At 34.5% G+C, this 16,268-nt stretch overlaps 3 protein-coding genes and 1 pseudogene across 3 annotated transcripts; all 4 read left to right on the plus strand.

Moving 5' to 3' along the window:
* Positions 1-290: 290 nt before the first annotated feature.
* Positions 291-1,359, plus strand: LOC145616666 (non-specific lipid-transfer protein-like). The gene is made up of 2 exons (XM_081671429.1): positions 291-734; positions 1,121-1,359. Exons 1-2 carry the CDS (start codon positions 388-390, stop codon positions 1,128-1,130), a joined length of 357 nt encoding a protein of 118 aa, XP_081527555.1. The 5' UTR covers positions 291-387; the 3' UTR covers positions 1,131-1,359.
* A 6,531-nt stretch (positions 1,360-7,890) lies between these two features.
* LOC145616531 (non-specific lipid-transfer protein-like) lies at positions 7,891-8,990 on the plus strand. Its single transcript, XM_081671272.1, has 2 exons — positions 7,891-8,328; positions 8,759-8,990. Exons 1-2 carry the CDS (start codon positions 7,985-7,987, stop codon positions 8,766-8,768), a joined length of 354 nt encoding a protein of 117 aa, XP_081527398.1. The 5' UTR covers positions 7,891-7,984; the 3' UTR covers positions 8,769-8,990.
* Positions 8,991-10,844: 1,854 nt separating this feature from the next.
* Positions 10,845-11,330, plus strand: LOC145617147 (non-specific lipid-transfer protein-like). Its single transcript, XM_081671831.1, has 2 exons — positions 10,845-11,194; positions 11,321-11,330. The coding sequence occupies exons 1-2, from the start codon at positions 10,845-10,847 to the stop codon at positions 11,328-11,330; spliced, it is 360 nt and encodes a 119-aa protein (XP_081527957.1).
* Positions 11,331-14,533: 3,203 nt separating this feature from the next.
* Positions 14,534-14,950, plus strand: LOC145617148 (non-specific lipid-transfer protein pseudogene; annotated as a pseudogene).
* The last annotated feature ends 1,318 nt before the right edge of the window (positions 14,951-16,268 follow it).

Here is a 16,268-nt window from a genome sequence, read left to right on the forward strand (position 1 = left end):
ACTTCTTTTATTAACTTGATTATGCAAATTTTACATCAAAAGCGTTAGGCCTTGGTAGTAGCCCATAGTACCATGACTTAAAGACAATATGTACTAAACCAATGAGCAAGGCAAATGGGCATCCAAATTAGCCAATCAAGAAGCAAAAATATTGGTAATTAATAATATTATGGGCCAATGTTCATCTACCAACAACCTACTTGCCCAATTGATTTGAGCATCAACCACAATTTTATGTCCCATATTTAGTTCACACTTCCTAAACATCTTCTATAAATAGACAACTTTAGTAACTATCTTATTCATAAAGCAAAAGCAAAACCAAAGAAAAAGTCAATACTTCTAAAATACCTATTCTCCAAACAAAAAGAAACTTAGTAAGCAAGTATGGCAAGCTCAGCTATTGTCAAGTTAGCTTGTGCACTTGTGATGTGCATTGTGGTGGCTGCACCACTCGCCGAGGCAGCAATAAACTGCGGCATGGTTTCAGGCAAAGTTGGCCCGTGCATTTCCTTCTTGAGGGGAGGCCCCGGTCCATCCGGCGCTTGCTGTGCTGGGATTAAATCTCTCAACCAAGCAGCTGCCTCCGCTGCTGACAAGAAAACAGCATGCAATTGCCTGAAAACCGCTGCTCGTGCTATTTCCGGTATTAACTACGGAAAGGCCGGCGGCCTCCCTGGCATGTGTGGCGTTAGGATTCCCTACGCTATTAGCCCCAACACCAACTGTAACGCGTACGTTATTCTCCCTTGTTCTAGTGCCTAAACTGTTTTGTTTATTTTCTTTACGTACTTCCTCTGTTCCTTAAAGATCATGTCTTTTATCTTTTTGGGTTGTCGTAATCCCTTAAAGATTATAACTCTTATTAAAGTGACGAAAAAAATGAGATAAACTTTTATGCACCATTCTAATTTATATTACTCATGAATATAATTAGCTAACCAATTAGCTGCATGTCCATTACATTATTGTTATTTGCCTATACATGGCATAAGTACGTTTTTAAAACAATGAAATGAACTACTAATGTTTTAAAGCATTTTAGTAAATTCTATACATGCTAATCTTAGCTTGTTGATGATGAACTTAACTGATTTGCTTAAATTGTTTTGTTTTGCAGCATCCACTAAACAGCAAATGTAGTAGCAGATCCGAAAGATGGAGCTACATAGGAGTGGCCCAACAACGAACTCATCTAGTCGAGTGTATAATAAAAATTGAGTCCTAATACAAGCCGATCTACGGCTAGTACGTAGTCATTTGTATTTCCTTTGATGCATTGTCACTATTGTATTACCTTAACCTCCTGGTTTAAAAAATCACTAGTTTACTACTACCACTTACGTAGTATTTACTAAATTTTGTGCTTCTTCATTGCTCTATTTTCGCTTCGTGTTATAGAGTTACAGAGCATTATCATAAATTTTAATTGTTGGATAAGTATCACTAACTAACATAAGCATCGAATGTGGTAAAATGGGGTTCGATCCCTACTAGGAGCACTACTACTTTGAGTGTAGGGACTTCCGTTATACTTCCCCCTATTTGATCTCAAAGTGCCTAAATTGCAAACTCGACAAAATTAACCTATAAAATATTTTGGTCCGATAGAACAGTTTATCCTACCTAGCTAAACAAAACGTTGCAAGAACATGTGTACTGCATTCGGGTAAGAACGAACTTTAAACTTATGACCAAATCTTGTCTATCAACTATATTGGCTATACGGGCCGCCTTTTTTTTTAATAAAGATGAGATCTAAGAATAGCCTCGATTCCCCTCAATCCCTCATAAACGTAATATAATTTTTGTTGGACTATTAATTATAATCCTCGAGCTATATATTTCTGCTTATTAAGATCGAGACCTTACAAAGGTACCGTACTCTACAACCTTCTTAAAAATTAGCATTTAGTATAAGTCGATCGATTTTTATAAGTACAAATCTTAATAATCAGTAATTAAACTTCAATTTCTATCGATAAAAATAAATTTTTACTTAATATATGATGGAATTGCTGCACAAAAAAAATAACACTATTTTTCAGTAACAGCAAATTACTAAGCTTTGACGTGTAAAAGTGCATGATGACCTCCATTTGATCAATAATTCAAAAAAGGCACCTTATTTTTTTAGGGGTTGTTCAAGATCTTAGAATAAAACTAACTTAAAGCACCAAAATATACTCAACCAAAAGAGTGTTTGATAACTTAATACTCGTACTACTTATGTTTTTGAAATTATTAGCTTTTGTCTATTTCATAATGTTTATTTATGGCAAACCCCATAATATTAACACTATACTTAAATTTTAATTTATTTGTCTATTTTTCAGAAACTCATCCACATAATATGTTCATGTTCGTCTTAATTTAATTTGCCCCATCCTTTTTATACACACTCGTCACCACATTAAAATTCTATCTTTAATTGCTAATTATGCGTAATTAATTAATGTTAAAAACTTTCAGATACGACGATTAACATTTCACTCCCCTACTTATAATTGATAAACTCCTTTGTAGTACAGCAGAATATGACAACAAACAAGAGTGACACATTCATTAAAACAATCAACTAAAGGATTGGGACCATTTTGTAATGCAACTTCATCTCGAAGGCATAAATAGTGATAGAACCAATAGGATTACACTTTTGTAATCTATCATATTCATCCGTCCACCTATTACCTTCTGATTATTCCAACCTTCTGATTATTCCTCAAAAATCCAACCTTCTGATTATTCCTCAAAAATCCAACCTTTATACCCCTCCTTCTTCAAGAGGTCCATTTTACCTGTGACTTGATAAACAAGTTAAAAAAGATTTTTTTTTTTTTTTTTTTTTTTTTTTTTTTTTTTTTTTTTTTTTTTTATTCTCTCATTTTTTCCATCTCACTCCTCTTCTTTCTCTCTCCTCTCACTTCAAAAACTCAAACCACCAACCCCACCTCCGCCACCACCACTCATCACCGCCGTTTCACCTCTCCTCCCTTCCCTCACCCTCATTCTCCCTTTCGATCTCTCTCTCACCTCTTCCTCCATGGAGTCAGGGCTTGCGATTTGCGAAGGGTGGGATGGGCAAGTGTGTTGGTGGCAGGGGAAGGTGGTAGTGATGGAAAAGTGCAAAGGGTGACATCGGGCTGTGTTTCAGGTATATCGGGGATTTTAGGGGCTAGCTTTCAGGTAGGGAGAGTTTCGAGGTTAACGGAATCGAAGGTGGGTGATTTGGGTGGCTGATGTGACGGAAAAAGGGAGGTGTAGTGACGGAAAAGGGGGGTTTTTTTATTCTTTTTTCGGCGGCTGGGCGGTTAGCGGGGTTTGGGTTTGGAGGTGGTGGCTGGGCGTGTGTGTTGGTGGATGGGCGGTGGAGTTGGTGGCTGGGTGTGTGTGTTGGTGGCTGGGGAAGGTGGTGGTGGTGTGTGTTGGGTTTCGGTGGGTTGTGCGTTGGTTCCGGTGGGCGGTGGGCGCGCAAGGGAGGGAGGGGGAGAGGGAGTGGTGGCAGGAGAAGATGGCGGAGGTGGCAAGGGAAGGTGGTGGTGGTGGAAAAGGGATTCTGTTTTTTTTTTTGTTCTTTTCTTTTAATTTTTTTTAATAATTAAAAAAATAATTAACCTTAAATAGCTGACACGTGGCATATAACTTAGAAAAACCGGTCATCAACAGATAATATTATTAATGGACCTGTTGGGGAAGAAGGGGTATAAAGGTTGGTTTTTTAAGGAATAATCAAAAGGTTGGATTTTGTAAGGAAAAAGTTCAAAAGTTGGTTTTTTCTTTTCCATATTTCCTTATGGATAAAGAAAACAAATCACATTAAACCTAATATGTTTTTTTTTTTTTTCAACAATTAATGAGGCCATGAACACATAATTACTACCACTCCACTACGTACGCTTCATGGTTAAGGGTCAAGTAGGGTATATTTCAAGCTTAATTCAAGCTAAGTCAAATTGTCGGGTCATCTTTTGGATTGTGATTTGTCATATGCCTTTTATATACTACCTTCGTTAACATTTAATTGCAACTTTGAATATTTTATGTCTCTCAAATAATACCCCAAAGTTGCAACTAAATGTTAACAGAGGTAGTATTTCAATTCTATTTGTGGGCTTTTTTTAAAAAATTTAAACTGAAAAAAGTGTGTTGAATTCTCAGATCATTCAATCAAGATTTGATCAACTCATTATCTCAATCGATCAAATAATTAAATCAGGAGCCAAATCCTCTCTAAAATGGTAAATCTTGATGTAGAGCTACTATTGATTTAACTACAAATTAACTACAATTAACTTTTACGAAATTTCATCATTCATTGTCTAGTTTATTTAAGGTCGAAAACAATTTTCAGGTGGAAATCAACATTCTTTCAAATTGAAGTAATGTCATATTGTCATCATATAATTCTCCTTATCTTGCACATATTTTACCTCAACGTTAACCATGCATCTTTTCCCTTCGACTCTAAATTTTAGCGAAACCAAGGAAAATTATTTTAATATTTATGTTTTCTCTAAAATTGTTTTTTCATAACAATTTATTAATCTAAATGTTTTATGTCAAAACAAACGAAACCTACAAAATTGAGAAATACTATACAGGAATTCCATCTAGCTCCTATAACAACAGTACACCACACTTCGCATATGTTGATTTAGCGAAACCAAGGAAAATTATTTTAACATTTATGTTTTCTCTAAAATTGTTTTTTCATAACAATTTATTAATCTAAAATGTTTTATGTCAAAACAAACAAAACCTACAAAATTGAGAAATACTATACGGGAATTCCATCTAGCTCCTACAACAGCACACTTGGCATATGTTGAGTGAAGGTGTGGACTTTTCAAGATTATGTATGGAATATAATTATATATGAAACTCAACAACAAAATCAAACATAAATACTTTGGATCTAAAATTAAATAATTTAGCCCCACAAAATAATACCATCCCAATAAAGAAGGTGCATGTACAAAATTAGATGGCTTTCAAAGAAATCATAACACGTTGCTAGTAACGGGTGTAGTAGACTAGTAGTACTGTATGTAGGCATTCTCGCACTTATTACATTTCACACCGACACTTACTGCTAGTCTGCTGCATGCCTTGTTTTCTAAATAGTTTGGCCGATTTACGACCGAACTGTTAGGTTTTAATGCCCTTCAATCATAACAATGGTATTTTTTTTTTTTTTTTTTTTTCTATTTTTATTTCATGAATCCTATAATCAATGTTTCCAAAATAATGATACATCATAGTTATCATACATGTATTTATAATTTTTATCAAAGATATTATTAGGAAATAGGAAGTTCTTATATAGAATTGTGTTCCGTATATGTTTTGTACTATCCCTGTTGATCTTATTTCATGTATTTATTTTGTATTTGTATGCATTGACATAGCAAGTACGTTGAACTAATGGACATTTATTTTGTTCATGAAAAGGTCTTTCTTTCTTCTTAGCTTAAAGGACCTTCCTCTACCATTATTAGTAGTTAAGTACTTCTTTTCTTGAGTTAAAAAAAAGATATTAATTTGCTTATTTGTTAAGGGGGCGGTATAGCGCACCCCCCCCCCCCCCCCCCAAAATGATACGCGCTTAAAAATGACACAATCACAATTTAAAAGTTGCTAGGTTAAGTCGGCCCATGACACAACATGACCCATCATGAAAAATAAGCACGACATAAACTTGACACGATGTTGTGCTATCAGACAAGGCTATGAAACTTAAAACCACTAAACACAACAAAAGCAAGATGAAATTTAGTTAAAGTTGGCTTAGTTTGATGTCTTCAAATGAGCTGAGGTAGTTGTTCGGGATGTGCTTGAAGGTGCCTAGAAGTGGCTTATGCACCCAAGGAGAGACTTTGGCCGTTTGGCGACAGAAGCATCCCATAGGCATTACCTAGCAACTTAATGTTATTGCCCCAAAAGCGTCTCAATGTTTGATTATTGCCCCAAAAGCTAAGGGCGTGAAACATTATTGAATGGGCTAGGGGAGTGTTGTAGACACTATGTAATTATAGATAGATGGGTGCCCAGAAATTTGGCCATTACTCAGTATGGGCACTTGCTTGTACATACACTGTCGAAAGTAATAAAAATTTGTGTGATTGTGTTTGTGCAAATTAGTGTGTGTTTGTGGTTGGTCTAGACTATGGGTCAGTTCTCTTCAGCTCAATTTCAGTTCAGCTCCAATCAGTTCAGTTCAGTTCTGTTCAGCTCTTAATTTCCTTTCCTCATAAACAATTCATTTCAGTTAAGTTCACTATGTCTACATTGTCTAAACACCATCACAATAACCTCTTGTGTTTGTGGCTCGTCTAGACTATGGCTCTTGTATTCAAAAATCCCGTGACACTTAGGCACACAAGCGCGGCACATTAAGACTCAGTGGCTTCGTGAACTTGGACTACCTTTTAAAAAATTTAAACACCACATGTAGCTAGATGGTTTGATAATGGAGAGACCGAGAGAGCATGGTCATGTTTACAAGTGGCGACAGAGGATTCAAGGCAATTAATTAAATTTCAATCAAGATTAGAAAGCTTTTTAATTATATAGTTTCTGTTAGGGTTGTTTCTGAAAATAGAATATTAAGAATTTAGTACACTTCCTCTAAACAACCAAATTTATGAATAACCTTTATCATACAATATCTCAAACAATTAAATATTCTTAAATATAGTACATGATTCTTAAACATAGTACGTATATAAAGCTCATCATAAACTGGTAGATCGTAGATTAGTAGCAAAGACAAATTGGGCCCCAAAAATGTTTCACAAATATTTATAGTAATAACAGGCTGAGTTTGTTAAAAAAAAATGAAGACTAGCCATCTTTAGTGATAGCAATTTTACAAGCCCAAGTACAAAAATAAGCATATTTATTAGTATTGTAATAATTTTTTATTTTTTTTATTTTTTTTGAAACCAAAATAAGCATTTTATTTTTATGCAATAAATTAAACATATAATTGATTCCTTCTTAATTACAACTTTACAAGTACCATTTGTTGGTCTATAACCAACTAATTACGAATTAACACTTAACCTCAAAAAGTAAAAATATAACCCATATATCTATGAAGTAAACTTATTACTTTTTCAAAACCATAGGTAGTCTAAAATGTGAAAATTACCCCTTTGATTCAACACTCAATTTTTCTAGTTATCTTCTTATCTATTACATTTGTCCCCCACAATTGTACCATTAGACATTTAGAGTATGGTCACTCTCTAAGCTAAAGGTTTCATCGGATCTTTTTTTTTTTTTTTTTTTTTTTTTTTTTTTGGATCTTTAAAGGGGAAAAAAAAAACTAACGGGAAATGTTAAGTGTATGACGTGAGTAAAGTTGTAATCATTTATAACTAATTACTATTTTCTCTATCTCTTATTTTTTTGTCCCATTGCCAAAATTTTGAGTCGAAGGTAACACATAAGTGAAACTACGAGAATTGGGGCAATACAAGCCTTAAGTTTCAATTCAACCAAAAAAATTTACCAATCGGGTAGATAGAACTTTGTAAATAATTGACATAGCTAGCATGAATTCAACTACCACTAATCTCTATTAATGGTGGATATTTTACCCAATGGGTAGACAGCCAAATAGCCAATAGATGATGAGAACATGTAAGCAGATCTCACCAACGGTTAAAATACAGGTATGAGGTTGTCACTATTAAGAGGCTTTTAAACTTAAGACCTAATAAGAAGATGACTCATTGTACTACAAATCAGCACAATAATTCAATTCAGCATTCAATGATCATCAACTATCAACTAACTACTTCCAACCCCTAAAAAAAAGGGACATGATTTTATTTTCCTACACTTCATTCTACGTACTAATTTCCCTATAAATAGCACCAACAACACAACTCCTAAACCATCAAAAACACACTTGCATTCTCATTCTCTAAGCATACAATCTTCGGTCGTTCTTAAAGCAACGAACTTAACCAAAAAAATGGCAAGCTCAGCAGTTTTCAAGTTAGCTTGTGCAGTTGTGATGTGCATGTTAGTGATTGCACCACATGCTGAGGCTTTAACATGTGGTCAGGTTACTAGCAGCATTGCTCCATGCATGACTTACCTTACAGGAGGTGGCAGCCCATCGGCTTCTTGCTGCGGCGGGGTTAAGACCCTAAACAGCATGGCTTCTACCCCTGCTGACAGGAAAGCCGCTTGCGGTTGCCTAAAGTCTGCTTCTACTGCTATTAGGGGTCTTAACGCCGGCAATGCCGCCTCCCTTCCTGGTAAATGTGGTGTTAGCATTCCCTACCCTATTAGCACCTCAACTGACTGCTCTAAGTAAGTTCCTCTCCTCTTTATATTTGTACTTTAAGGTTTAAAACTGAATGAAAAAAGGTGTAATAATGCTTATACCTAAAGGTTACCACGTACCAAAACTCGGGTAATTAATCATATTGACAAATGACAATGGGTACGTGTCTAACTGTCTAATTAGGAGTACAAATTAAAAGTTTATATCTAATAAGAATACATGTTGACTTTGTTGAGTACCTATCATGGCCTCATGGGTACGTGTTTAAGTATACGACTTTGGTGTTTATAATATATGGTACGGATATATACATGTTGAGTAGCTGTCATAGGGGGTTTGGGAAAACAGGAAAAGGGTTTTAAATTTCTATAACTAATTTCAATATATGAAGTCTAAAGAACAGCTGTTTTCTTTTCTAACAAATCTAACGTGTTTCTTCAACGTCTGATTATGCAGGGTGAACTAAGCGGCCAATTTCAGGCAACAGAGAAGTATCAGGCTACCAACCTATACGTAGTACTGTAGTGGTGTGTATAATAAGACTGAGTCCTGATGAGACTCCTTCATGAGTTTACTTGAGTCCTGATGAGACGTGTCTATGGGTTCGCTTCTATTTGCTATTGTCATGTATTGTATCTTTGTATTTCTGAGTTCTGATTTCTGAATATAAATTAGTGCTCTTACCTGATATGAGTAACTGTTATTTGCCAATTCCTTCTTCTATCCTTCATATCACCTGTCTTCGAATATCCAATGCATCCGCCTAAGAAACCAAATATTCACGAAAATGCCCCCATGAGAAACAAATTTCCCGAAATAAAGCAGTGGGTTGTGAGAGTTAAGAGCTTAAGACTATGAAATATAGTTAAGAACTGATACATTTAAATCCATTGAAAACATGTCAAGGAGGTAATAAAGGATTCAGAAAAATAGAAAGGGAAGTAGATGTATCAATTCAATCAATCAATAAGTACAAACCAAGTATTACAACTTTACAAGCAAAAGAAGGTTTTGTCTTTGACAACAACATTGTTCCAACCCATGTTCTGTAGTTACAGGAATAACCTCTATTATTTGCACAATAATGGCACATAACACATTTGCAATAGGCACTTAATTAAGAAGGTTAAAATACATCAAATGAATGTAAAAACGACTTTACAATGGGTATTATATATACGAAAAATTATTTGCTACACAACCAGCAGAAGATCACTAATACTATAGGGAAAAACTACATATGTTTTTCATCTTAAAAATATTTATAGTATAACCTTTTTTTTCTAAAAGCGTTGACACATTTTTAGCAAAAAAACGTTGACACATTCACATCACTTCAAGTCATAAAAGTGATCACACTTGGCATCTCAAACCTCAAAGGTGTCATTTGGTATGACTTATTAAACTAACAAATTGGGACCATCTTCTAAGACATTACTCATGAAAGAGACATTCATTTGACTTGTAATGTTGTAAATGGCTTAATATCAAAGTAAAATTTAGATGATAACAATATTAACAAAAATAACACTTTGTATCACACATCTCTATATGATTAGATTTTTTATTTATTTTTTTTTATTTATACCAAGGAAAAATGACTTCATAAATATTCAAGGAAATTAAATTATGATAAGATCGAGTTTATGAGGAGGATTACCATAGTTCATCAAATTTGCGGCAAAAATAAGCTGCAGTAACATATAATAATAATTCAGATTGTATAAGTTTAGACAAGTATAAAATTATCTTAATAGAATACGAGGTGAAAAGTTCCACAAAGGCATTTGTCTATGGGAATGGATCATGCCCTAAATCTTCATTATTCTTATATATATACATGCATCTGCTAAAAATATACACGGGCTGAGCCTGTTATGATTTACTGAAATGAGTTGAACTGATCTGATTGTAGCTGAACTGAACATAGCAGAACAGAATAGAGCTGAAATGAATTGTTTATGAGAGAAGGAAATTAGAAACTAAACTGAACTAAAACTAAGCTGAAGAGAACAGGCCCACTATTGTGTTTATGTAACTAAAGTAAGAAATAAATATAAACAAAGCAAATGTTCCATTTATTTATTTTTTTTAATTTTTTTTTTTTGTTTCTAATTAAAGTTAAGCTTGCTTTTTCCGATATTTTTAAAAAATGAATTTAAAATACTTACACAATAATTGGCTTAAGATTTTTATTCTATTAAAAAAAAGTAATAAATAAAAAAAAGTCAAAGAATTCAATAGTATAGTTCCGCATCAAACCCACCTTGGCTTGGTAAGGTTGACTTATGCGAAGTTCGGACTCAATAAGGTCTTTAATTTACTTTGCATTCAAAAAACAATTAAATTAAATAATTATAAGTAAAGGCACAAGCCATAGTACACTTTCCAAAACTCCCACCTTCTAAATAACACTATAAATAGAGCCACCTAGAATGCTCTTAAATCATCACTTAGCCAAAAAAAAATAAAAATAAAAAATCCTACAACACCCCCACTACATTCTTAAGCTAATCCTCCCTCCCTCTAAAGCATTAAACCAATGGCTAGCACAACTCTTCTCAAATTAGCTAGTGCAAATTTCATGTGCATGATGGTGTTGGCGCTGCATGCTGAGGCAGCCATGAACTGTGGCATGGTGTCCTCAAACATCGGCAAATGCCTCCCTTACCTAACAGGCAAGGTAATAGCACCACCCACTGCTTGTTGCGCCGGCATCAAGACCCTCAACAGCAAAGCTTCTACCCCAGCAGACAGGAAGACTGTCTGTGGCTGCCTAAAAACAGCTGCTACTGGAATGAAGACCTTAGACTTCGGCAAGGCAGCCGGACTCCCCGGCAGATGTAATGTCAGAATTCCCTTTGCCATTAGCCCCAAGACAGACTGCTCCAGGTCTAATTACTCACTAAGTTTAAGATCTCTGTACTTCAACAGAATAATTACAACTTTTTGCTAGAATTAAGAAATGAACTGTATATACATCTAACTTTGTACATTCTGGCTTGTCTGATGTTGCAGGGTCAAGTAGAAGGTGATTTATCAGTAAAAAGACATATCGAGCTCGTAGCAGGAAGCATTAACAATAAAATAGGGTCTCCAAGAGTTCAAGAGACTCCATTTCAACTAGTTTTCTTTACTAATATATCATGCATCTTTGTACCTGATTACAGCTTACATGTTGCTACAATAATACTACTATCACCAAAAAGATTGTATGCTACTTCTTACTATATAAAAGACTAGTGTCCTTTCTGTCAGCGTAAACATGCAAGAGAATGTGATAGGGATCTTTGTTCAATATGGTTCATTGCTTCGATTTCCATCCTAATAAACAGATACATTACTCAAAACTCTTCACTTTGATACAAAGAACAGTCACATTGTAAACCAAAACATAAAAATATATATATCAACTTCTCCAGGTCTGATTACTAAGTTTAAGATCTCTGTACTTCAACAGAATGATTACAACTTATTGCTATAATTAGGGTACTAAATGTATACAATTTAACTATGTTCATTCTATCCTCTGCTAGTCTGATGTTGCAGGGTGAGCTAGAAGGGTGATCTTTCAGTAACAAGACATATCAAGCTCGTGGCAGGAAGTATGAAGTCATGAACAATGAAATAGGGTCTCCAAGAGTTCAAAACACTCCATCTCAACTAGTTTTCTTTACTAATATATCATGCATCTTTGTACCTAATTACTGGTCATATGTTACGAGACCTGCTACAATAATACTACCATCACCAAAGAGATTGTATGCTTCTTTTTACTAAAAGACTAGTGTCCATTCTGTCAGCGTAAACTGCAAGAAAATGTGATAGGATTTTGGTTCAATATGGTTCATTCCTTCGATTTCCATCCTAATAAACAGATACATTACTCAAAATTCTTCACTTTGATACAAAGAACAGTTACTTTATAAACCAAAACAAATAAAAATTCATAAAAAAGGTTGATTTCAGCTGTTAAAAACATATACAGTTCTCCAAAAATTTTAAAGTTCATAGATGGATGAGTTGATAGACAACATAATAGCATTATAGCAGGGTGTAAATAACATTTGTGGCCAGAAATAAGAGACTAAGGTGGTAAAATTGGGTTTCAGCAACCTCAGTGGCTTCTTTGATGTTAGACTCCAAGCTAAGCATAATAGTATTACACTATAATCTATCTAGAATGGAAATCGAGTATGAAGTAGATGTATATCTTTACTGAAACTCTATATTCACTGGTTTGCTTGACCATAATTTTTCCATTATCATAACAAAAACGAACATAATTCAAAACCTACAAACCTTAGTCCATAGACCATAGATAACTTTAACTAGCCGAAGTCTATTGTAAGCGGACATCTACACATTAAATAAACCAATTAGTTATTTTCCGTATAATAATAGAAAACAATAATAAAAAGAACTTGGAACTTGACATTGATGCAGAAGGTTTATCATCATTTATAATGCACTGAAGTCTTAAAAGACTGAATCATATGAACCAACTGGGACCGCCATAGTGTTAGAAGCCCTTGCATGTAAGGAAAATGGAATGGTCCAATAAATAATTCACACAGAAAACATAAGAGACAGATCTCAGCTACTATAACAAATTGACTATAGTATATTAATAAGTGACAATTGACTGCTGATGGTAAGCAAAACTTTCTAAGCTTTGCATAGTCCAAACACAAATTTGAATGAGAGACATCAAATTGAATTTTTGAAACTGAAAAAAGTCGAAATGTAAGGGGTTGGCTTAGCATGGAAACGTTTAAAATGGTAATTAAGCTTAATATTTCAATGTTTTTCAATTTATCATCCAATTTCGGCAGTAAGCTACTCCCTCCGTTCCCCCGTTACTAAAAGATAGTTATATTCACCATTTTGGGCATTCCAATTTGTTGGTTATGTTTCAATTTCTTCCTAGATTCATATAATTTTTTTTTTTTATACATTTTCTCTCGTACATACCCATTTCCAATGCAACTATTCCATCTTTCCAAATCAAAATCAGTTTACCCTGCCTTAGTCGCTACAACCCCACCTCTCCAACACCCCCCATAAAAAATAAAAAAATAAAAATAAAATAAAAATAAAATAAAAAAAATTTGAAAATCCTCTAAAGCTTGTGTTAGTGGAAGGTTAAGAAAACTAGGGTTCACACCAAAGAAATAAAACAGGAGAATACATTTAAATATTTAATTAAACTTAGGGACGTAAAAAGGAGAATAATTTAAGGTCTTTGAAGAAAAAAAAAAAAAAAAAAAAAAAAAAAAAAAAAACACTTTTTTAATGAAAAAACTGTGGGTATGCTCATTGGCTTTACAAATTACAGCACGACACTGGATAGCCAAAAAACTTGTAACCATATCTAACCCAAAATTTTATGTTATGAGCATCACAAAAACAGCTCCACATCTTCAAGAAATCTATATACAGTCCAAATTACGTAGTATATAATATTTTATTTCAGACTTGCACAATTAATATAACTTGTAACTCAAGACATGCTTTCGTATGCTTAAAAGCTTCACTATTTTATTCCAAAAAATTACACCAAAGTCTTACAAATTTAGGCCAACTTCGTAGAAGAATAATGAATCAGCCCATCAATGACACAAAGACAGCACTTCTATCAGCTGAACAAGTAACACGGGTATGCTACCAACTGTATTGGGCCTAAATACCTATACAAGTAATTACACTCCTCCGTCCGTAAATAATATTCTAATATCTGAAAAATTTATTACTTTTTTTAGTATGATAATAGTTTATGATTAGATTCAAACATATCATTACTTTGTTTAAAAAAATTTATGGAAAAAGGATACGACTAAAAGCATACTAAACATTACTTTGTATAGTACTCCGTATAAGCTTTAAATGGGTTAAAACAATGTGACAATTAATTCCTAACAGAAAAATTAAAGTAATCTTATAACATATCCAATAACTATTATACAAGTTTGTCTAATGGTTAATTCTATACTCTCCTACCAAATTCTAATCAAGGATGATCCAAATCCAACATTCCAACATATGCGACAAGAAACTACCAACTAACCCATACTTCCTTGCTAAAGTTATCAATCAGCAACACCTGTTAAACTCTCCTATAAAAACAACCAACAAGGTACACATCAAACCATCAATTGCCAGAAAGATCCTTAGATACCTCCACATTTAGCAGCTAATCCCTTCTCTGTCTCTCTTGCCCAAAACCAACCAATGGCTAGCTCCGCTTTTCTCAAGTTAGCTTGTGCAGTTCTAATGTGCATGGTGGTAATAGCACCTCATGCAGAGGCAGCTTTGACCTGTAGCACAGTGACCAAAGATATTGCACAATGTATTTCCTACTTAAAGGGCGGCGACAGCCCATCGGATGCTTGCTGCACTGGAGTTAAGACTTTAAAGAGCTTGGCTTCCACCCCAGAAGACAAGAAAACTGCTTGCAACTGTCTGAAAACAGCAGCTGCCTCCGTGTCAGGTCTTGACGCAAAGAAGGCAGCAGCTCTTCCAGGCAAATGTGGAGTCAGCATTCCTTATTCCATTAGCCCCCAGACTGACTGCTCTAAGTATGGTTCTAACTTTTATTTTTCTCTTCCATCCCTCATCTACTTTATAAATGACAACACCTCTAAGTAAAATTACCTGTCTACGAATCGAATAGAATCCACCCCATTTAGAGTCTTATTATGAAAACATCTAGTACTTTCTGCTAAGCTGATAGAGTGCAGCTATGAAAGAAAACCTAGATACACTTAGAACATCATATTCCCAAGTGATATGACACGCTCTCAAAAGACAAATATGGGATCCAACTTTATACCCATCTTTGATTTTTTGCTAAATTAATCAGGAGTTAAGAACTTAAGATAGTTGTGGGTCGTGTCTCATGCCAAGTCCACATGACCCATGATAAACCTAGTCGCTACGTGTTATGTCATGCCAAAATATCAAAAGGGTGGCTCGTGCATCGTCTAAGTTCATGTGCCAACGGTCTATGTTTGCGTGCCAAATCTAAATAGACTAAATTCACCTTATTTTATAGTGTCTTGTCATGCTGGTTTACACAATGTGTCATGTCGTGCCTACCACAGGCTTTACTCTGGAGCATGAGTGCATGTAACAAAAAAATTTAGTTGAGAGATTTGGTTTTCCCATCCAAATATACTAACTTTAATGCTCCATATTTCTCATGCTGCAGGGTGAACTAGAAGGATGATATTCCAGCTGAAGTGATCAACATTACCTAGCTATCGGCCAAGAAGCTTGAAAAATAAAGAGATGGAGTTTCTATCTGTGCATGTCCATTTATTTTTATGTTTAATGCATATTTGTACTTTACATTCTACTTATAATTATCATTGTTGCCTATAAACTATTTACTTATTATAAATGAGAATTTGTGCACCCCATCTCTACATGACTACATGTGATAAATCGAGTAAACAAGATAAATGAGTACTTAAATCAATATATAACTCACTCTAACCAGACACACAGAAAACTCATTTCTTTTGGCTGGATAGAGATTTGTAGGAGGCTAAAATTCCATCAATGATGCATCCAATCAACACGCCTATAAATAGATTCTTGGTATGCCATCAGTCTTAAATGAGATGTATTTACATTCATCAGGAGTAAATCATAGAAAAAGTGTGAGTACAAATTTCAACAAGCCACTCTATGAAGCTTATGGTACAATATTCCTTATAGTCCAAGCAGGCCACAAAACATGCAACATTTTGATACATTAATCAATTCTATTCTATGCTCTTCCATTCATTGAAGTTCTAGTTGCCTATGGACCAAAAATAGGTAGGAAAATGACTACTATGGCTATAGATAAGATTGTCGAGCTTAGATTTTCCAGGCTATAAATATTCATAATCAATGAGCCTACTCCTATGACCCATTAGTTCATGTGTGCTTAAGGCCCTTGGCTTTGTCGACATGAATC

Source organism: Chenopodium album, chromosome 26 (assembly GCF_948465745.1).
Source record: "Chenopodium album chromosome 26, dcCheAlbu1.1, whole genome shotgun sequence".
NCBI lineage: Eukaryota > Viridiplantae > Streptophyta > Magnoliopsida > Caryophyllales > Amaranthaceae > Chenopodium > Chenopodium album.